The sequence below is a fragment of the Cygnus olor genome, chromosome 10, assembly GCF_009769625.2.
Source record: "Cygnus olor isolate bCygOlo1 chromosome 10, bCygOlo1.pri.v2, whole genome shotgun sequence".
In the NCBI taxonomy this organism is placed as follows: domain Eukaryota; kingdom Metazoa; phylum Chordata; class Aves; order Anseriformes; family Anatidae; genus Cygnus; species Cygnus olor.
In genome coordinates this window covers 3,032,984-3,055,850 of record NC_049178.1, presented here as the reverse complement: position 1 = coordinate 3,055,850, position 22,867 = coordinate 3,032,984, and the positions used below count along the sequence as shown (strand labels likewise).

Below are 22,867 nucleotides of genomic sequence, written 5' to 3'. Positions count from 1 at the left end.
TTAAGTACCAGAAGGATCGGGGTCATTTCGATAACCGGTTCTAATGCAAATGAATACTAGTGCCTTTTGGCACTAATTGACCATGCAGAGCCAAGCATCCTCTCTGCAATTACCTGAAACCCTCATCCTTTAATAGATCCATGCTACACTCTTCCAGTACCAAAACAGGACTTGTTTGTGTCCTTGGACTAAAAGGTTGTTCTTTATTTAATCGATTATTTAATTGTTTACTTCAAAATACCTGGAAGTTCTTTCCATTAAAGCAAAAGTCTGTTCCATTTGTACAGCAAACGCTAGCAATTATTGCTTTCGGTGAGTGTTTCAGGGCTTTGTAACTTCAGAGTTTTCTGTCACCAAGTGTCTAATATAGCAGTTGGACCAAACCTTGGTTTAACTTCCATCTTTACCAAAACCTGTCCTATGCATTGCTCCAAGTGTCTCTACTTAGCCTAGCTATGTGAGTTCATGTTACTGACTCATCATTGCAAGGCTCTTGGAAATGTTCCTGCAGATACTTTCAGCTCACACTCTAGAGGTTTGGGTTGTTTGGGTTGTTAAGTACAGAAGATTCCAGCTTCTGTCCCCATTGACACAGCATGGTCACAGAAATTCAACCACATAAACCTAGAGCTGTGTAGTGTGAATGGGTATGCTTTGTCAGAGATGTAATGAATGAGACTGCATTGTGCAAGTTCTCCAACATAATTCAGTGTAAACTTTGTGTAGCAGAAACACTGCTTGCTTGTGTATGAAGATCGTTCTTAGTGAATAGCCTTGCTGGGCTGTTAGTGTCTTGCTAACTTGGCCAGTGACTGTTTTCTGTAGTTTTAACTGCATAAAATATGCAGACAGAAGTGTCTAGCTTTATGCAAGTAAATCAGTCTTAGGTTTGGAAAATTAAATTTGAAGTGTGACAGATGTCATCTGGTGAATACAGGAGCAGCAGAACTGTGCTCATCAGCTATTTCTGAAAATTTGTCAACAACTTAATCCTATATCTAGTCATGAATTTAAAAAAAAAAAAAAGATTCTGATTTAATTTCTCAGTAAAACATTGAAAAATACAAGTTAAATAATACAAGGAAAAAAAGCCATGTTCACAGGTCAGACTTCAGGTCAATAGATGCTGTGTTTTCTCTTTGTCATGACTTTTATTACATGATCAGCATAAAGTTTACAATACTCAAACACAGCAAGTATTTGCTTTAAAGTTATTACGCTTTGACAACTGCATTTGTTTCAAATTAGTACGTTTGTTAAGAAATGAGGGCTTTGTTCTGCAGCGTGAGAGACTGAAGGCTCTACCAAAGGTCTCAACCAAAGGTGCTGCAAACAGTGCAAGTCTTTCAGGGAGACCCAAATAACTTATACAGCAACTGTTTTGTCTAGATGATGTTTCTTCCTGAGTTCTGCATGACAGGTGTATGCACAGTAGGAAATGTTGCTAACTGTCCAAAGTGAAAGACTGAATTACCTTAGAAAATGTCCAAAAATGTGGGCCCCATTCAGTGGCTTTGCTGAGCAAATTAATCATTAGAGCAAACATCTAATTATTTCAGTTATAAAAGGTGGATGACACTGAATTTGGAATTTGAGATCTTTGTTATTTATTAACAGACCCTGGCCCTCAGTCCCAGCTATCTTTGTCAGCAGCATGAAAGATTGTCAGCTCTGGTAATCATATACATGAAATGCGTGTTTTGCTTATAATGCCAGAATCCTCTAAAATTGCAACTGCGAGTAAGTGATAGCATTTATCATTCCCTAATCTTCAGCGTAAATCAGGAATTCAGTTTTCAACCACATAAGATATAAGAGGGAGTTAAAAGCCAAAATACAAGTAGGACCATGTATCACAATTTCTGATTAGCTGAAAGTGGAGGACAAGTGGAATGAAAATTCCTTCTTGCGGATTACAGTTCTTGTGCAGTCCAATTCCCTCTCATAATTTAGACTAACATTAATGTTCCCTTTATCTTTACTCTGGGTTGTTGAGAAGATGCAGAGCTTGTCTCTCAAGTTTGGTCTTGTTTTAAGACTATTATCTAAAAAACACAGGAAAGCCATAAAATAGAACTTTGATCCTTTCAAATACAAACAAAATACTGTAAGAGTGCAAAGATGTGTATTTTTTTTTCACACCTAGCAAAATCGCCCAGCAGCATCTTGTCGCGCCCTGCAAACACCCAGTAGGGATTCAATTTTTGTAATCATTCAACTCTGTCCTGTGCTCCCACCAACCTCAATGGGAGTTTTCCCATTCAGGGAGCTGGACTTCCTCCAAATTCAGTGTTTGGCCTTTCTGGAAATCCCACTCCCCCCAACAAAGGCATGGTGAAGAAGCTGCCAGGAAAGACTTTGCTGCAGCTAACTCGCCTTTTCGAATTGCACCAAACCCCTGCTGCAGTGCCAGGCCTTGGGGCTGGGGTGCTCGCAGAGTAGGAAGGTCCTTTGAGCAAGAAGGCAGTGACACACAGGAGCCATAGGGTCGGACAGGACTGGGCAACCTCGGATAACATGCTCTGTAAGTGGACGGCCCTTCCCTTTGCCTGTACCTTACGCCCATGTTAGTTTGCGATGTTTTGGAGGCTTTTTTACTTACTGCCTCCATTCATGGCCACATGTACAGGCCACATGTGCAAACCTTCTCCTAAGCCTTCTCCTTCTGGTCTACTCTGGGCAAAATGTTGTATTGCTTAATTAAGCAAGCTAGCTACTAGGACCTTCTAAACAGACACTTCTGGTGCACCTAACATCAGATTTTCTAGATGTTGTGTGACATTTTAGCAGTGGAGCAGCATTTTGTGGTTGCTGTTGTTAAGACTGCTATTGCTTTGTGAGTACTAGTGCTGTGTGTTGCGTTGGCTGAAGATTATTTTTGCTGGTGATTTTGGCATTATCTCTATTACTGACTGCTCTCTTCACTTGTGCCATTGCTCTGCCCCATTCTCCTCCATCAAGCTCCATGTTAAGGTGTCTAGCAGCCTCATCTATCAGAGGTCTAAACGCAGCTGTAGCTGAAGTCTGTCAGACATGCTACTGCCAGTAACAACAGGGGGCCTCTACCCACTGACAGTCTGAGCTCCCCCGCTGCCTAAGGGAGCCTAATTCTGGACTTTTCTTCAGGCAAGAAACCTTGAAAAGTGCTCAAGCAGTTGCATGTTGCAGGTGCAGTACCGTGCTAAGCGTTGTGTTTGTTGCTGCTATGTGCTCAACACACCTGTTGATGCTGGAGATCCACTGAGAGAGCAGTAAGGGGAGCTGGATGTAAATGAACAAGATCTTACATGGGCATGACAGCCAGCCCTGGGTGTCTTTCACTCGCCAGGATCCGAACTTGTAACTAGACAGGGAAAGTTATTCCTGAAAACGCTTTCCAACTTCTAGCCACTCTAAATCAGGAATGTACCACAGCTGCAATTATTTCAGTAGAGGTTAGTATCCAAATATAAAGAGGAAAATCGTTCATCAGTTTTGCATTTAAAGAGCATCTCTTGCATTAAAGACTAGAAGCTTCTGAATACAAAAATCAGGAACGTTTCTGTGGCTGTGCCAAAACAAAAAGCGAAAAACAGTTGGAAAATAATAAGCATGATTGCAAGGGCACTGTTAGGTTCTGGGCGTCAAGAAACATGTGGCTGTGCTGCTGATGCTATAATATCACTTGATTGCTGGTGCCAGGAGTATCAGGGCAGCCTCACCCAGTTCTGTTCTGCTCAAAGCTGGTCTCCTAGACTCTCTGGAGTCTATGGTAATTTTCAGCAGCTCCAGACACAGGCGAGCTTTATTCTGGTGTGTATGTGCCATTAGAGACGTTCTTTCTGATGGAGTTGTGAGGCAGCTGAATACAGAAGTGCATGGTTTTGGTTACTATCAGCCAGTTGTGCTGCGTGCAGAAATCACTTGGGGCCAAATTCGGCTGGTGTATGGATGTGGGTAGGAAACGTTTGGCTCTGCTGTGGGGCCCGTGTCCTCCTGGCAAACCGACCGTGCCCTGCTAGCACTGCACTAGCCAGGCACTAAGCATCCCTGGTCGTCTTCTGGGAACAGAGATCCCACCTGGAGCTGCTGGGCTGCCGAGGTGCCCCCAGGAGGCTGGAGCCAGTCCTGGGCACAGCCCAGAGCCTCAGGCTGCCCTCCCTCGCTGCTGGACCCAGTCCTGGGCACCAGCAGGAGCGGGGCCATGTTTTCATGCACGTGGAGGCTTAACTCAGGCAGAACTATTAAACCTCCAGAATTTCACTCCTATATTCAGGAAAATGATAAAATGCTTGGTGTAGCCTCTTTTATTAGCCTGTTTTCTAGTGTGCTAGTGCTTACAGCCTTTCAAAAGTTTCATCTGCAAGAGCTTGTGTTCTGCTCTGCTTCTTATCGTCAGGCTAATAGGTTAGTTAAAGGAAAACGTATCCTGAAGCAGAAATAGCTGTCTCCTCTAGAGGACAGTTAAATTCTTGCAGTGGCGTGGTGATCTCACACTATGCAAGCAGGGAAGTTCTGTGGCAGCAATCTCCTTCTGAGGTCAGGGATGCTAGCAAGAAAAGGGCTGAGTATCAGAAAAGTAGGCTTTACAGAATGGCTTGGTAAAACTCCTGAACTCCGTGTTTTCCAAGTGCCTGTGTTTCACCTCAACGTTATTGCAGCCTTCCCTAAAGGATAAAATGCTAAACACTTCGGTTTGTTATGACCGTTGCTTGCTCCACTTTAGAAACACCTCCTGGTTTCTGGTAGTTTTGCTTGGTATTTGCAGCAACCCTGTTAGGCATGTTTGGCACTCCTACAAGCCCTCGAGCTGAACGGGAAAGCTGAAATGCTACAGATTCAGAGGGTGAAGATGCATTGCAAAGTTAGTGCACCTATGTATGCCTCCAAAGAGAGATGCTGAATAAAAATCCACCTTGATGTGCTCTTGAATTGCAAAAGCCTTCTAATGCAGCCTGTGCCCATGATTTATAACAATGACTCATAATATTGCATTATACTTAATATGATGTAACGCTGATGCAAGATGCCATTCGTGGAATTTCAATGTCACAGAGAAAAAGAGAGGAGAGAGCAATCTGGTCATGTACGTTGCCGTGCTGTCAAAATGAAAAGTATCCAGCCAAAATAGGTAGAGCCTTTCAGTACCTGCTTTGCTATTTTAACAGAATAACTGGAAGAATAACATTTTTATTTCCTGGAGCATAAATATCTCTCAGACATACATTATTGTGTTACTTACAGTAATTTAATTAACTTTGTACTTGAGAAGACAAATTTGCTAACAGACAACTCAGTCTTGCAATTATAACCCCTCACATGGAAGTTTGCAGGGCAAATCAGGATTATGCCTTTAAATTAATTCAAGCTTTATCTCTCTTTTCTGACCCAGCTGTTATGAATTCTTCTCCTGTTCTCCCTGTACTGCTTGCTTCTTCCTGCAGTGAATCAGCATTTCAGGAAATACTAATTCAAAGAGGAAAGACATCCTAGACTCCATTTCTGGAGGTCAGAAATAGCAGCTCTCCAATAGGTTTGACAAATGATGTGAGGCTTCTTGGACTGCTTGGGGCCAGTTCTGCAGGGTGTATGCAACCCCTGCTTTGAACTCTGCCCCTTCCCCTCCGAGTGGCCGGGGAAGTTTGAAGTCACGCGTATGTACTACAAAACAGAGCCCGGGAGGCTTGGGGATAGCTGCTGGCCCTAGACGGGGAGAAATGGAGAGCTAGAGCCCCGTCTGCTTTATAACAGTAAGGAAAACTGTTACCTGCCTCACCCCAGCAGCAGAGGCACCATGGGTGCTCATTCTGCAGGAGCCTTTGGCACCTCTGGCCCTAGTCCGGCTGCAGGAGCTGCTGGGGGTGCTGACACTGCTCACGCTGAGCCAGGTGGGTGCCCAGCTCGCTGCGTCTGAGCGTGTGCACCAGCACATTTTCAGCATTGCTCTAGAAGGCTGTTCAGGAAAGGGAAAATCAGCATGGTTTTTTTTGTGTGTGTGTTTGTTCGTTTTTGTTTGTTTGTTTTTGTTTGTTTGTTTGTTTTTTCTGTCTATGGCCACTAAAATCCTCCACGCTTGACATGGCCAATTTTCATTTAACTTCTGGGAGCTGACAGATGCTCGTGCTATTGCTCTGGCAGAGTCAGGTATTCAGTAGGTTCGGATAGACTGTTGTTGACACCACGGGCAGCACAGGTAAAACAAGGCTATTAAAGTGGAAAGTCTTGAATTGAGACCTCCAAAAAGTCTGGATCACTTTTCCCGGTGTCTCTTTGTTGGTTTACACCATGAAGTCCTTCCCATGCCCAGTTTCCCTAGCAAGCCCAGCTGCTCTGCCTACTGCAAAGCAAAGTCTGTCATCTCTTGCTCGCCAAGATGGGACAGATGAATTGACTGGTGACAACTAGATACCAATATGTGTTTGATTCACCAGGGTGCATCCTGAATTACCTGCATCTGGTGTCATTCTAAAAAAGTACCTTTTTCACAGGTCAGCTGTGAGCACCTGGGGGAGTGGAGCACAGCACACAGTGCTTTCACATTCCAAGACCAAAGAAGCAGAAGGGGCTGACTTTTGAACAAAGTAGCGGTGCCTACAGGTGAAGATAACAAATCAATGAGAACTGAACATCCAGTTTATTTTTGGAAGCCCAGTAGGTGCCAGTCTGTCTCCTAGGTGCATAAATATCATCAAAAACCTAGCCATGGGCAAGTAAAACTAGACAAGAATTTATAGCCCAGAGGAAAGCCACCAAGAATAGATTGTACAGAGGCTGATAAGATCCATATTGCTCCAAAAGGGAGAGTACCACCTTAAAACAAGACAGTCTTTGTTGTGAAAGGGTTAGGTTGTGAGACCCAGCTTGCCAAATATCTGTAATGGCCTCCCTCTGCCAATTGTCTGTAAATAGTATGATCTTTCACATGAGAGCAAAGCCTGAAAGGAACCTCTCTAGCAAAAACAACATTTATTCATTCTCTGCAGGTTGGTGGAGTAACATGCCTCTTCTCAGTCATGTTACTCTTTTTTCCCTGAAGATTTCCAACAGAGATTTGTTCGAACAAAGATCAGTAATTTTGCTCTGTAAGGGATGCAAGAAGAAGCGTAGAAATATCTCTAGATCAGAACAGTTCCTGAGCCTGCTGGAGAAATGGCAGATCGCCAGAGATAGCACAGCCACTGTTCTCCCAGATAACAATGCGCAGAGCTGAATCTTCCAGGCATATTCTTTTAGGACAGCAAATTGTGCACATCTAGGTGAGAAACACAAGGAGCTCACGTCCTCCGAGGAGGCTGCTGAATGCTCTGCCTTCCCACCAGCCACCTCCAGGGCCTCCTCCACCCTACTCCATATCTGGATGATAATGGAGCCAAAGATACAATGAAATACTAAAAGGAACTTTATTTTTTGTCTATATCTTTGGGCGTCACATTTGAAATAATTTTCTAAGACAGAAGCTACTTCCATCTGTATTTACAGTCCTCGTAGGCTGGTGTGTCATTTCTTGGGAATGTTTTACTGACGTCACCTACCAAATAAAAGCAGACCTTTCAGGAAAGTAGCTCTCCCACAAAGGTGAAACTCCTGTGCTGTTATTCATTCCTGTGGATTTGTGCTTGTCTAGCAGAGCAGACTGTGGGCCTTGATGTCCTACCAGGCTCTTCAGTATGCGCCTTTGTGCTACCAGAAGCCAAGTAATAAACTCAGTGAGTCTGAGATAATTTGATTCACAAATATTAAAGGTCAGTCCTTGAGTTATGCTCAGAGTTCTGTGCTAATTCTGCTAGAGTTTTGAAGTACCGTGTTTGCACCAGAGAGCAAGACCCGGGCAGCTGGGATATTGGGCAGTGTAAAACCCATAATCTGACCTACAAAAGTCCTACAGTGGCACGAAACAAAAAAGAAAAAGTTAGGCTTTTGTTTGGGTTGGAAATGGCTTTTCTTCAATACCATCTGCTTGGCTGCAGCACATGTACCTAAGTGGAGATGTCTCAGAGCCTACAGGTAATTACCACAACAAAAATAGTATCCACAAATTAAAGACTCTTCCTAACTTCCTTCTCCCATTTGCTTCTAAGTCACACTAACATAATGCTGCAATGAGGATTAATGCACAGGGCTGCGAACAGTGGCGAAGGCAAAACGGAGAGCTAGGAGAGCGGGAGGAAGCACGCTTACTGGGGAGATGCGATCAGCAAAGGGTAACTCCCATGCTCGCTGCTCGAGGCTGTGCTGGATGGGGACACAGCCATCGCCTGGCTGCTCTGGCTGGGGTAAGGCAGAGCCCCCGGCCCTGGCACTGCTGCGAGGTGTGCGGCACAGCCCGGCCTGCACGCCTCAGAGCAGCACAGGTCAGGCTGGCTCTTGCGGCTGCCACCGACCATCAGCAAGCCTGCTGACCAGAGAGCTGGTGCAGTCGGTTCCCAGAGTCACCAGGAAATGTGTGTGCTGGAGGCTGCTGAACCCGTCTTCCCCAGCAGTAGCTGCTCACAGCTACCCACTCCCAGGCGTGGGGTAGGGGCGGGAGTGCTTCCGTGCAAAGAGATCAGCCCCGTGCCTAACACTGAGTCAGTCTGCAGTCGGCTTGCTAAAGTATTTTTCTCCTTGTAGAGGTAGTCCTCACACAAAGAGCAAGGTTTAAACAGTTGGTTTGAAAATGATCCCTTTTCAAATGAGTGAGAAGTTCATGTCTGAACCTGACGGGAATCCCACTCACCCACAAGGTAGCAGGCGAGCGTTTTATAGTCAGAACCATTTGACTTTCCAGATAAAATGTTTGTTTGCTTTTTCTTTTTACAACTGCAAAGAGTAACATTTAGACAAATATTTGACGGACAGATGGCCCAACAAGCTTGTATAGCTTCCAAAGCTGCCTACTTGTCTACGGTACCGTGCCGCCGGCATCGGGGCGGACAGCAGCGCTGGCACAGGGTCCGACCCGGTGCCAGGCCGCAGGCGGCCGCGGCAGGGAGCGGGGCACTTACCTTCCGCCCGGCCTCGTTGTTGTGCAGGTTCATGAGCGTCCGCGCATTTTGCTTAATCTCCCGGGCATCCACAAAGACTTTGGCGAACCCTATCCCATATCTGATATCAGCAGAGCAGCCTCCCCATTTCCATCCTTCCTCCTTGTGGTACTGTCCTTGTTTTTCTTTGTCACAACCGCAGTCGCTCAGGTTTCCCTGCGTGCAGGCAGCCGTGATCGCATGGGCTACACCAGCAGCAATGATGGCATACGTGAACGCCGCTTCTCTGCTACCTGAAATTAAAACAGTGCTGTAAATGCATGGTGCAACATGGTGACAAGAGTCAGAAAAAGACAGGCAAGTTCCTGCAGTGCAAACATCAGAAGGCTATTATTAGAAGTGCTGTAAATCTGCAAGCATAAGCAGGTCTCTACTCTCCTAAGTATTGATTTTTGTGGATGTTCACTGTCTGGAATGATAGCTCTCTGTGAGGCAACAGGAGATAAAGTATTATTTAGACAACTTCATGTATATATTTCCAAATGGTATTAGAAGTAGTCAAACTAAACTATCGATAACAAAGGAGAGGTGGCAAATGCTCTAGCTCAAAGAGAACAAACAAACAAACAAACAAAATAGAAAGAAAGAAAAAAGAAAAAAAAAAAAAGAAGAAAATAGGTGGAGCTGAGGGGTGAAATTGTTAAAACAACCAGTTTCAGCCTTTTTCAAAATCAGCTCAGAAATATGACTTTGTTTAGAAATTTAATTTTACACTAAAATTGTTTTTACAGGAAAATATTTTTAGAAATATTTTTCTGAAAATACTTTAGCTCAACTGAAGCATGTTTTTCAAGTCATAGGGGACAGTTTTCAACACTGACATTTGCACAGACTCAGGGAAATAGCTTTTTTTTAATCTCAGAATTTTTCCAAGGATGGGAAAATAATAGTCCTGACCTTTTGTAGGTATCATGCCAAAAGCCAGGTTAACAGCCTCACCAGAGGGCCATGAGGAAGTGATTAAGCCGGTATTATTCTGTGCAATATGGCCATAAAGGCAGACGTGCATTTATTTGGGGCAGGAGGGATTCTCACTTTAAATCTATAATTTAATTTATTTTCTTGAAGCTTCCATGCATTCTGGTGTGTGGACTTCCCATGTGTGGAGCCTATGGGATCTGTGAGGCCTTTGGAAGCTGTTCTGCTCAGAGAGGGTCCCTTCAAAACACACCAAGGTTTGCAGAGGTTGCTAATGGATATCTCACACGCCATTGAAAATTGCCAGATGTCGCAGACATCTACCCCTACTCTTATTTCTCCGATGGCTATCAATACAGTCAGGATCAGGCTCTTATTAGGATAGGGCAGAGGGAAGATCAGTTTCCCTTCTCCAAACACCTGCCAGTTGAGTTCTGGCAGACTTCAACTGCTGGCAGTAGTGTGCTATCCGTGCACAAGCACATTTCTGCTGTTTATTGGAATTCACCAAAAATAATCACTCAGAAAAGAAATCTTACAACCACTTCATTATCGGCCACATACCTTTCATATATATGAAATTCTGAATTTCTGTACTTGTCATTAAGGTTCTTTTAATGAAAAATATTCACTTCCTTATGGCAAGAAAGTAAAATGGAAGACAAATGACACTCAAAATCTGTTAAGAGGCAACTTTGTGCCCTTTATTGGCAGAGGTAATATTCCCATTTACACTGCTATGCGCTGTGTTTTTAATGGAACTTGTAGTCCAGAACTAGATGCTCTCAAAGGATTTCTTGTTTTCCCTTATTAAAAATCAGTCATAAAATGTTGAATTGTTGTGACTGTGGACTTTGCATATGAGGCTTTCTAGAACTAGGGGGTTATATGAAAATCTGAATGTGGGATAGAAATCCCTGGCTTTAAGTGTATTCGAGTAGTACTCTGCGTGCCCCTGTGCCAGCTGCATGGGGAGACCAGAGGCAGCCCAGAATGAATCCACAGGGACCAGCCAGGGCATCTTAGTCGTTCTTCTCCAGCTTATCCACAACTACATCCTCACTATTTTAAGTACCGCACTATGAAAAATGCCCTGATATACAGGAGAGGGTACAATAAGTAGTCCCAATTTCTCCACTCAGAGGGTTTCTCCCTGAAGAGGCAATGTTTTATGCCAGGTTTCTGTTTCATGGAGTAGCAAGAGTGGGACAACACCAAAAAAAAAAAAATTTTGAGTAGAAATTTGCATTTGGTTTTGTTTTTCCTTCAGATGGATGATTCCTAATCTAGCACAAGTTGTTTTCAAGATAGAGAGTAAAAAAAACACCGGGAGATTATTTTAAGTCTACATTGTAAAGACGAAGCTGCTGTTCTGTTTCTTAGAGGGAAGCAAAATGCAATATAGAGGATATAAAACCAGCACAGTCAGGAACAGAATCCATTATCAAGCTTTATCTTAAAATATTTTCACAAGTTACTTTATAAATTGGTCTTGCTTGAGGAAAAAGTGCGGCAGCTTTTCCAGACTAGAAGTTAGTAGATTACAAGGTAAACAAAGCAAGAGTCTGGAGGAGTCGAGCCAGGTGGGAAGCACCTTGGCACTTGCGCAGTATTGATAAAGTGGCACAGGCTTGTCACGTCTGCATTAAGCTATCTGCTTTCCATAAATGATTCACCTTTTTAAGCTTCTGTAGCTCACACAAGTGTCAGCACGTAGGGTAGGGGTAAGCATAGTTCATTCTGAACATCTTTTGTGGCACCGTTTTAGATACCAAAACAGTAACAAAATGTGGAAAACATGAGAACGTGTGTTTTCCTGCCACTTTTAGATTACAAATACGACTGCTGTTCTTCTGATTTCAGCAGGCAGCTGAAGTGCCTGAAGGATTAAGAATTATTTTAAAAAATAATAAAAAAAGGAAATAATAATTTCAAAATGCATATAACAACAGATCTGTTTATCTTTGTGGATGATCAGTACAAACCGTGATCCTAGACGCTGATTCAATCTAAGTGCTTTGTGAAGGCTTTTCCAGCCAGTGCCATGCAAGGGTGCACCTAAAACCACTTGTGATGGGTAAACTGTCAAAATGAAGCAGGATGGCTGCCTGGGATGTAAAGGAGCTGTGGAGGAAGGTAAGAAGTGGCTACACCTGTATGAGAACTGTGATGTGTACTTCCCCTGGTATTTGATGGAGGTGTAACTCATTTACAGGTGCCCCTTCCATTGCACTGCTGTCTGCAGGGCGAACCCTGCTGATACTCCCAAAGTGCTGGGGAGTATCGCACCTCTAGTGTCAGCCTTGCAGCAGCTGATGAAAAGACAGAGAAAGCAAAGGGGAAGAAGGGAATCCCCAAACCCGTCTGTGAGAGCTGTCCCTTCAGCTCCCAGACGACACGGCCTTTCCATAGTCTGGACTGAGCAGAGGCTGAGCACAGCCCTGAGCTGAACTCCAAGTGTTAGGGACATCGGAACAGGGGCTGGCAGGCTCTCAGAGCCTGCTCCCGTCATTTACAAGGCTGGGGATCCGACAGGGCTTTCCAACCACGGCAGCATGCCCAGGTATAAGCACTGTGTTAGCAGAAGTGATGTTCAAGCTCGGTGCAGATGCGCTGGGGCTGGCAGGGCAGTGGCACCCCTGCTCCCAAGCCACCAGTGCCACCCCTCAGCACTTGGCTGGGCCGTGGGGTGTGGGCGCTGACGGCTGCCTGGCTCTGCTCCTCCATCCAGACCAGTCCAAACAAGTGCTTCAGTGCTGGACGAACACAGAGGCTTTTCTTGGCGGGTCGGACACAAATATCTCCCTGCTCTTTCTATTTTTTCTGGACTTACATAATGTATGCATTGTGTCCATGGCAAAAAAAAATTCCCACTCCCCCACGGAGCAGTGTGTTGCAGCTCTGTTTGCTTTGATGGCGGGTAGCTTGGCATCCCCGACTTCCTGCAGCTCTGCAACTCCACTCTTCCCATGCAAATTGTCCTTCACAGCACTGAGTCCTGTCTTTAGCCCCTGCACTGGGTAGCACAAGACAATCCCAAGCGCTCTCACTGAGATCTGCACTGTCAGAGACCACCACCGGGTGTCAGAGGGCAGGGGTGAAGATTATCACAAGTGAAAATGTAAATATTACCAGCACAGGTGGCTCCCCTGTCACTGAACATAACTATATGGAACTCATACATAGCTTGGAGCATTAATCCTGCAAGCGTTCACATGAACATCTTTGCTCTTGTGTTTAAGTGTTGGCAGGATTGGGCTTTGACTGGTCAGCAAGCGCCTGTGTACTGGCTGCAAGGAGGGCTCTGCATCCTGGTATTAATTCAGCCAGCTTAAATTTTTTACGTTTAATCTGAAAATGTCAACAATTTATTAAAAACTTTGTTCATGTTGATTACAAATGAGAACTTGGATTTAAAAAGAAGCAAAATAACTTGGTGGAGCATCAGAAATAGGGCGTAAGCCTGCAAGATACAGAGCAGATTTGATTTCAGGAAGGCAGCAAGTGCTCAGCCATTTGGTACCTCTCAGGATCTAAGCATGTTGCTAAACAGCTTGGCCCCTCTCATAATTGACTGAGCTGTGAAATGAAAAAGACAAATTTCTATTTATCTCACCTGAAAACCTGGGTTATATTTTCTGCTATTTAAAGCCAAAGGGTCAGAGAGGGAGTTATCTGCAGTGACATGAGCTGAAATATGATTGTGAAAGTATAAAGATGGAAAATACAACGTACCTTGCCAATTATGTGCCATAGCTAGCATTACTTCACATCCCTCTATAGAGGTCATAACTCATACCTAGTTAGAACGAAGAACAGAACTCTTCCTCTGCCTACTTTGGGGTGTGCCGTCTCCTTTCTTGGTAGACTATGTATGGTCTTGGAGTTGTTTTTACTTTGGGGGTTGTTTTTTTGGTTGATTGGTTGTGGGTTTTTTTTTTCGTTTGTTTTGTTTCGTAATTTTTCTTTAACCTAGCATGTGTGATTAATAAAAATAGTCGCTTAAAAAATCATTGAAGTATCCCCCTTCCATTTTTCTCCTCCCTCCTGTAGTGGCTCAGAGTTTTGAGGGGTTTGTACCGTCTTGAAACGAAAATGACTTCCCTATAAAAATTGGCAGTACCTTCTCTGAAAAGATTAGCACCCATACATTAAATTAGTAGAGTTGCTCTAAAAAACATTCGAGACTTTGGGGGGTTAGTCACTGTTTCATCACCACAGGAAATTCTTAGACAGAAAGCAGCCCAGATACAGTGACATTTTTTTTTTAATACCCTCTTTAAGCTTGTAAAGTTACTACTCAATGTACATACACTGCAAAAAATCACAGCAAGTATTCTGGAGCTCAGATGATGGTTTCCCCTTTTCAGATGGCTTTGATCCCTCCACACCAGTGCGTTGCTTCGGAAAAGCCCACGTACTGACCCTGCAGTAGGAGAGAGCTCTTCTACCTCTCTAGTGAAATGTAATCTTTTTCTTTCTCTGAAACATGTACTCACAAGACACATCTGAAGGCAGGTATGAAAACCTTCTGATGGGAATTCCAACTACAGTGACCTTGGGGCAATGTTTTATCTTACTGTGACAGTCCCTGCTTAGAAAGATTGACTTTTTGGCATAGAGCAGCATGCTGGGTTTTGGATGTTCAGGCCATATTTCAGCCTAGCCTCTATTTTGCCTGCAAATAACTGTTCTTGTGCAAGATACTTACATTGAAAAGTGGTTGTAAGGGTTGGAAGCTTAGCAGAGAAATGCAAATCCTGGCCCTACTTGAGTAGATAACAAGACTCCTGTTAATTACAGCAGTGTTTCTTTTCTGTATATCTCAGGGTTTTCTTAACACCGCTGATCAGAATTTATCACTCTCTCTTCTAGATATGGGCCACGCTGCATAGTGCAGCACCACTTAGAGCATGTGCAATATGAAAACGACAAGCATTTTCATGTTGTTTTGCCTGTGGTTATTTCCCTGGTCTGCTATTTTGTAATTCAGAGAGAATCAGACTGTTTAAAACCTGACACAAGAGACTACACCAGTACTTAAAATCAAAAATGTTCTAGACAATGATTGAACATGGAAACCCTTTTTGAACACACCTGTACTAGGATCTTTTCAAAAGTTTTTTTGTCTTTATAACAATAACAAAATTAGATTTTACAGTGTTATGTATCTTTTTGCTAGACCAGACCAGGCTACATAGGAGAACGAGCTAGAACTCGTTCTCTTTGCACATGAGCAAAGGAGATGCTTCCCAACTGGTAGCTACTGAGCAAGCCTGTTAGAGGCTGGCTTGTGGGATGGTTGTCATTTGTTTCAGTAAGTGACAGTGGAAATGTCCTCTCTTCCTTCACGCTGTTGAAGGCACAGCAGGAAAGCTTGTTTTAATATAGGGAAAGTAAATCACTGCTGAATTTGGACCAGTGAGCAGTGCAGAGCTAAATTTGGAGTGTATAAGGGAAAGTTAATAGCCTCTTCGGTTCTAAGGTGTACGTCTGGTTACATCTGCAGTGATCCCTGACTCCAGGCCAGTGCACAGTGCTGGGCTGCCTGCTGCACTAGGAATTTTTAAGGGCAGTTTGTTCACGTAGATTCTTCTTTTGCTTTCAGCTTTACTGGCATGAGTAATGTCAGATGGGTGGAGGTATCAAGGGGGTTATACTGAAAAGCTGTCAATGTAAAAGAAACCAAAAAGTGATGGATTTTAGTAAGACCTGGATGATTACTTGGCTGAAACCAGTTTTGCTGTAATGTTCTTCAGGGACCACTACATATCTTCGTAGCCCTCAGATGATCCCCTTCATCCTCTCCCATGCAGGGTCCACGACAGCTTCTGCAAGGCTGCACTGCCTTTCTTCTCAGAGATCTGCACTGAAATGAGATTCCACTTCACTGTATCGCTTTGTAGAGATGCAGTCAAATAGTTTGTATTATTTCTACTTGGAAATTTTTCCTATGAGTCTCACTGAATAGTGGCAGCGAAGCTCCATTGTGACAAAAGGACAGCTTTGTATTTTTGCCCTCTAGATGCCATGAAAAGTATGGGTATCCTGAAGTAATTATTTGAGATAGTTACGCCCTGCTTGTACCTTGGCTTATCACTGCCACAACTTGTGAAGTTCCTGCTGACCACCTGGCTGCACGCTGCAGGATGCGCTTTGCCATAGCACCTGCTCTTTCTGTGGTCCACCAGAGCCCAGATCTGATGGTCTGATTCTGACAAAGGCTCCTCTGGTTGCTCAGATGTACAGGCTTGAAGCACAAGGGGTGGGTGGGGGTTCTTAGGCCTATCTTGCTTCAAAACCTGGCGTTTTGATTGTGGCTGGCTTTGGGAACAGAAGTGCTGACCACCGTAACAAATGTGTTTGGTTTTAAAAGTGTCCATAATTGCCATGTTGCATCATCTCCATGGTTATTTTAAAAAATCTCTTTGTGACTTTACATTATTAATAAGGTTTCTACAGCATTGTCTAGAAAAAAAAAATCCTTGTGTTAATCTTGTTTGCAGTTTTATAATTTCCTGCTGTAACTGGACCAAACCTAGAGCAAACTGACGTCATTTTTACTGTTATTTCTCTTCATGTTATTGGCACTACTATCACCAGCTGTCACGATAAGATATCCACAGCGTATCAGTAGGGAAGAATCTCTCTTTTGAAGGACAAACCAGATAAAATGACACAAGAAACAGAGTGTATATGCTGTGCACTGGTTGGAAGCAGGCTATAATGAGTTGGGACACTCAGTCTGTGATCACAAATCGGCTGTATGAAGCATGGATGAGTTTAAATGATTGCAAGCTCTACAACTACATTATCACTGGGAGACAGATTAAATGTAAACTTGTTAAAATACATACCCACACGTGCTACAGAGAAGAAAAGGAAAATTTTGTTTGATGCTTTCCTTCTACAGACTTCAAAGTGTTTCCCCAAGGCTAGTAGCCCTGTTGCCATTTTGAAAAAAGGGAAAAGAGAAAAAGAGAGGAGGAGAGGAGAGTGACAGGGTCCTTCAACCCCACATCAGCAGAGCCACTGGGAGAAATTAGGCCTCCTGAATCACCCCACAGTGTCAATGAGAGAATTTAAATAATTTGGGTGCATTTGCACAATGTTCATAAACTAGATCACCCAGTAAAAAAGGCAATGAAACCTGTTTTCAAAGAGACTTAGCTTGGTGTGCCATCAAAATCATGGGCTGGGAAATAGTTCCCAAGAATATGTGGTATCCAGGGTAACTTATTTGTATGGGCTAGCACACGCAAATCCTATTAGCATAAGAGTTACTTAAGCACATCCTCCCAAATTGATATTAGAATTTGCCAGTTGCACGCGCTCAGCAGCGCAGCGGCAAGGCGAGCCGCATTACTGTCATTCTGAAGTCATCCCCTAATCATAGAGCAAGCGCAGCAGTGCCGCTCGAGTCCGAGCGCCGCTGCCTAACAGGGAAAGAGGAATGAGGTCATGTAGCCCCCGACTCCATTGCCAGTGGCCAGACAAAGGTGCCCTGCAAGCTTCCAGGGGATCACTGTAAGGATGCGACTGAGCAGGAAATATAACCAGCCTCTAAAGGCTATAAAAGTACCAATACGCTGCTGTTTGAATAGTATATTGCAATACACGCTGTGTCAGAGGACTGAGAAGCTAGAGCTGTTGCTATTAATTTAAAAAAATGGCAAGGGTACAGTATCTTTACCCTAATGGTGACCCGGTTTGTTCTTCTGCACACTAAGCATCAAATACATCCGATAGGGTATACAGCTCTTCCTGTCACACTCTCTCCTGTTTAGGGTAAGGGATATTGGCATGATCTCCCGTTTCTGGACACCACATTTGAATTCTAGCTTTGTGGCATGCAGGTGTTACCTTTTTAACCAGAATCAAGTACTAGTCCCTGTTCTGTGAATGGTAACCCAGAGCACACCCCTACATAGAGATCTTAGGGGAGGAGAGGGAAATCAAGGAAAGGTGCTTTTTCCTAACAGCCACAGAAAGATGATCTGTGTCAGACATTCTAGGTCTCTGTACATGCCGATAGACAAGAAGAGAGGAACAAGGAGACAACCTGAACCGAGCAGTTACACTGTAGTATTTCATGACGGTTGAGGGCCCGAGTATTTTTATCCTTGAGACGCCATTGCATATCTTACATGCATGTAGGATATACTATTGCTCATCTCAGAACCTGTGTGATTTTTTTGAAGGTTATTTTTAAATGTAAATGCCGAAGCTGTTTAAATTTGAAGTTTTTGCTTATTCTTTGAACAACTTTTATAATTTGGATGATATTCAACACTCGACTCTGCTCTGAAACCAGCGATGAATTTGCGCTATCCATCTTAGCATCATAATGGGTAGATAGAACGTATTAAGAGTTATCACCTCAAAGACAGATCAAAGTCTACTTCCTTTAATATTGACTTTCTTTAAAAGGACCTAAATATAACCCACTAGCTAAATAATTCAATTTTGGGAGGGGTAGAGGAACTGAGTGCATGTTTATACAACAGACCACAATAACTCTGCACTTTCATGATTTGTTGGAGAAGAAATCCTTCTCACATTTTGTGCTTAAAGAAATGTTACTCTTAGGCTAAATTAGCCCAAACCTGTCAGCCATCCAAATGGACTCTTCACTGACATAAGTGGCAAACACTTGCATGGATCGCTGACAGGAACAGCCCAGCTCAAGGAATAGAAACAATGAGCTAATCTGAGCAAATGGTCCATTTTCAGATGTTTCACAATGTCGTGCAGTGTGGTTTTCACATACCCTACTTGACTCACTGTGTTTGATTATCAGAGGTGTTGAAAGACCTGTTGCTCACACTGGACTTTAAAATTTAATTGGTTTGTTCTCTTTCTGCTCCTTAAATGCCTCAAGTTATTGGAAAATAAGCATATCAACATGCACACGTGATAAAATGACGTTCAGTTAATGCCAAGCATTCTTGGGCTTTCCCAAGCAGAGTGGCAACACTGTCTGTCTCCGTGAGAATGTGAGGCATGGGGTACTAGGGCCAGGTCCTGCCATTTGTCCACACACAACTAAATGGCACCTGGAAGCCAGTCCAGTCCAGAGGGTTTCCCCATAAGCTGGAAGCCAGGCATAGCTGTTGTTTGGGGTTCTCATGAAACACCCATGTTTTCTATCACACTGAGCGTTGTTTGACTGTTTTTGTGGTTTTCCTATCTACCTTCCAGATGGGGAGGAGGCAGAGACCTGAACGCTGGAAACCACAGGTCCCAGCTTCACCTTCTGGACATGGAACAGCATACTGTGAGTGATCAGCTTTCAACTACAGCTCTAAAAATTGCTATACCATTCTTTGGAAAACTCTTTTCCTTTCTCTTTAAGTGCTGTGGAATCAACAAACATTGAGTAAGCTCTGCTACTGTGTGTTCCGCAGTCCAAGGGCATGAGAGTTTCAACCTCAGCTCTGTTTCCTCAAATGTGTTCATCATTATCGATGTCAGTTTAGTTCAGAATTTCAATATACTTTGTACTGCAAAAAATGGAAGCTGGAAATGGGATCTTCTGACTGTCAGTTGGAACAATCTGTTTGTAAATGCCCTGACATCTCAATCTGCAGCGCACCCATTCTTCCTGGTGGGAGAGGGGTCACTACAGTAGTTACTACAGAGCAACTGTTCTATGCGGTGAGTGACTGCTGGACCTCCATCCTAACAGGTACAAACATTGGGCAGTATCACTGTTGATGTTTCTACACCCAGACATGTAATTCAAACCCCGCTCAGCATTCAGTCTCTGAGCACTGCCTTTAACCTTGTTCACATCCTTAAGTACGCAGACACAAGCGGTGTGCACAAAATGCCCCTTCCCAGCCCACCGTGGCCCCCTGTGTGCCCCTTTTCAGTGTCATGCGGGTGGGAGCCGGCAGTAGCTAGCGGAGAGGCAACGTACCCACTTTCAGCTCCTTCCCGAAGACGGTCCTCTCTCCCAGGGCTGAGCAGTTCCAGCGCCCGTTGCGAAACTGGAATTGGCACTCGTTGATGCCCATCTGGGACCCTTCCCCGATGACGATAATCGCGTCGGGCCTGCTCTGGCAGATCGCCCGCTGCCGGGGGGCAAGCCCCGGGATCTTGTTACAGATGATGCTGGCTCCCAGGGCCACCACCGAGGAAAATCCCCTGCAACGACAAGAGACCAAAGGTGGCCGGGGGGAGGCTCGGCACGGCGGCAGATGCGGCAACACCCCGTGGGGCCGGCTCCGGCAGGTGCCCCCGGCAAGCAGCCGCCTTTTCCCCCTGCCTCTTCCCTCTCCCTGTCTCTCCCTCCGCAGCCCGAGCAGAGATAAGGAGCACGTGGGCTCCTGCCAAAACGGGACCCAACTTCCTCATTCGTCAATGAAAGCGCAGGCAACAGCGGTGCGTGCCCGGGCACAGGCAGCGGACAGGGGGGGCTTCGCCTCCCGTCCAGCAGACGGAGCGAGGGCGAGAGCCCGAGCCCCCTGCCCCCGGCCGCGCCGCTTCCCCCGCAGCCGGGCGCACCTGGCCCGGCCCGGAGATGCTGCGGGACCGGAGGGGGACCGGAGGGGGACCGGAGGGGGACCAGAGGGGACCCGCTGTGTCCCCTCGGTGGCCCAGGGGCATCGGGGGGGGGGGGGGTGGAGGTCGCCAGCGGCAGGTGGCTGCGGGAGCCGGCCGGGAAGGGGGCGGCCGCGGTACCCCGAGCCGGGAACGGAGAAGGGGCTGCGGACAGCCCCGGGTGTCTCCCCCAGTTACCGGGTGTCCCCCCAAATTCCGGGTGTCCCCCTGCCCCCAGGTGTCCCCCCCGCCGGGGCCGCGCATCGCCGGGGCCGCCGCCTTGCCCCGCGGAGGCTGCGCCCCCAAGGGTCGGTAAGGCGCGGGGGCTCTACCTGCCTCTTAAAAAATAAAAGTGATCACCAGCATCGGGTGGGTTTTTTTTTTTGAGACTTCCCGAGTTAAATAGTAACACGTCTGGGCAGGTTGGGCTGAGGGCTAGAGAGAGCGCAATTGTTATAAAAGGAGAAAAAAAAAAAGGAAAAAAAAAAAAAAAAAAAGAAAAAGTTACTTACCCGATCTTGATATACACAATCCCCAGGCTCAGGAAGATGTGGAAAATCCAGCGCCTTGTTTTCCTGTTCATATTCCCAGCTTGCCGTGGCTCAGCCCAACATGCGAAATGATGCCCGGGGTGCGCTCCGGGTGCCGCCGGGTCAAGGCAGCGCGGCCGAGCGGGGCAGCCCCCGCCGCAGCCCCCGCCGCCCGCCGCCGCTGCTGCGCGCTGGGGACCCCCCGGGGGCGCTCACCATGGCCCTCGGCCGGGGCTCTCCGCACCGCCCGTCCGCCGGCTCTGCCCCTCTCGCCTGCTCTTTTTCCCTCTAGCCCGGATTTGTATGCCTGTCACACGTAGCGCCTTATTGCCGGCGATGTATGGGGCTGCGGGATCCTCCCGAGCGCCGGCGGCTCCGGGCGCTCCCCCCAGGTTCAATGTTAACTATCTCCCTCGCTCGCGCTCTCTTTTTTTTTTTTTTTCCTTTCCTCCCTTTCTCTCTTCTTCAGCTACTTGGGCGTGTTCTCCAAAGGAGGGAGTTGTCCAGCCGGGGGGGAAGAAAGGCGGGGGAGGTGGGAAGCAGGGTAACAAGAAATGGCAAACGGATCACCTGCCGGCGAGGAGGCTCACAGCGATCCCCCCCGGGCGGAGAGCTCGGCTCCTCCTGCGGGCACGGCCCGGGGGCAGGCGGCGGGGACCCCGCGGGGTGGCGGCGGGGGGCGCCCCCGGGGCTGCACCGACGGGGCGCCCGGCTGGCCCCGGGGTGCCGGGCGGCATGGGGCCGCCGTGCTGGGGCCGGGACTGGCACCGGGACCAGCACCGGGACCGGGACCAGCACCGCTGCTGCGCGCCGGCCGGCACCGGGAGGGGACCGAAGTTGAACGGCGCGGTTGTCGCCTGCTCCCGGGGCTGCGCAGCACCTGGGGCCGGTTTTATGCGTTCACTCCGGCCCCGACGCTCCTCCCCCGGCTCTGCCTCCCCGCATGCAACGTGCCGCTTCTCTCCCGGGCTTTGCCCAGCCGAGAGCAGCCGGCGGTGCGGGGCGAGCCTCCGGCACCCGCAGCATCCCCGACGGCGTCGGGGGCACGGAAAATCCCCCGCGTTGCCTGCGCGCCCCTGGAGCGCCTTTCCCACTTATTTTGCCACCGGTTCCGCCGCGGCCGGGGATGGGTCCGTGGAGCCCCGAGGGGCGGAGCGGGGAACGGGCCGGGACCAGGTGGCTGCGGGACGCGGCCGGCTGCGGCCCCACGGGATGCACAGGCGGGGGGGGGCACCGGGGGCGGCCGAGAGGAGTATCCCCGCTCCGCGTTGCGGGAATTTGCGCGGATACGATGACTAGTTTATTATCCACTTGAAATATTTCAAACAGGGAGGTTACCTAAATGATAACAGGGGTGTGGTGCTGGAATTGTTCTGCTGATAGTGTTTTGCTGAAAACAAAACAAAAAGAAAACAATAAAACGTGCCCGGGATCCGCGCCGGAGAGCCGCTCTGAAGCCCCCCGGGCCGAGCGGCGGCCCCGGTGCGCCCCAAACCGGGCGGATAAAGCGGGGGCGGCCGCCGGGATACGCAGAGGGGCAGGGGGGTCCTGGCGACCCTGTCGCTGGTGACAATAGGGGCAGGGAGGGGGGTCTCCCCTGCCTCCTCCTCCTCCTCCTCGTCCCCCCGTGCCCCTCTCCCCCCGTCTCCCCGTGCCTCCCGGCACACCGGCTGGCTTCCCATCACCTTTATGCCCCGCAGCCCCCGCCCTGGGGAGGGGGCGGCCGGCCCGGGGCCGCCTGCGGAAAGCGGAACGCGGTGGGGCGGGGGGGGCTGGAGGCAGAGCCCCCTCGGGGGCGGCGGAGGACGCCCGGCCGCGGGCAGGTGGGGCCAGCAGCCCGGCGACACCCGCACAGACTTTGTCGCGGCGACA

The 22,867-nt window shown here is 47.1% G+C and overlaps 1 protein-coding gene across 1 annotated transcript in view; it reads right to left on the bottom strand.

Annotated features, from left to right (window-relative positions):
* Positions 1–21,635, bottom strand: part of WNT7A (Wnt family member 7A) — a 40,057-nt gene extending 18,422 nt beyond the window's left edge. Inside the window, exons 1-3 of the mRNA XM_040568977.1 lie at positions 20,978–21,635; positions 19,843–20,069; positions 8,964–9,235 (exon numbers count right to left, since the gene is read on the bottom strand). Of these exons, the coding sequence (XP_040424911.1) occupies positions 8,964–9,235; positions 19,843–20,069; positions 20,978–21,048 (570 nt within the window). The 5' untranslated portion in view covers positions 21,049–21,635. The remainder of the gene's footprint in view (positions 1–8,963; positions 9,236–19,842; positions 20,070–20,977) is intronic.
* Positions 21,636–22,867: the final 1,232 nt, after the last annotated feature.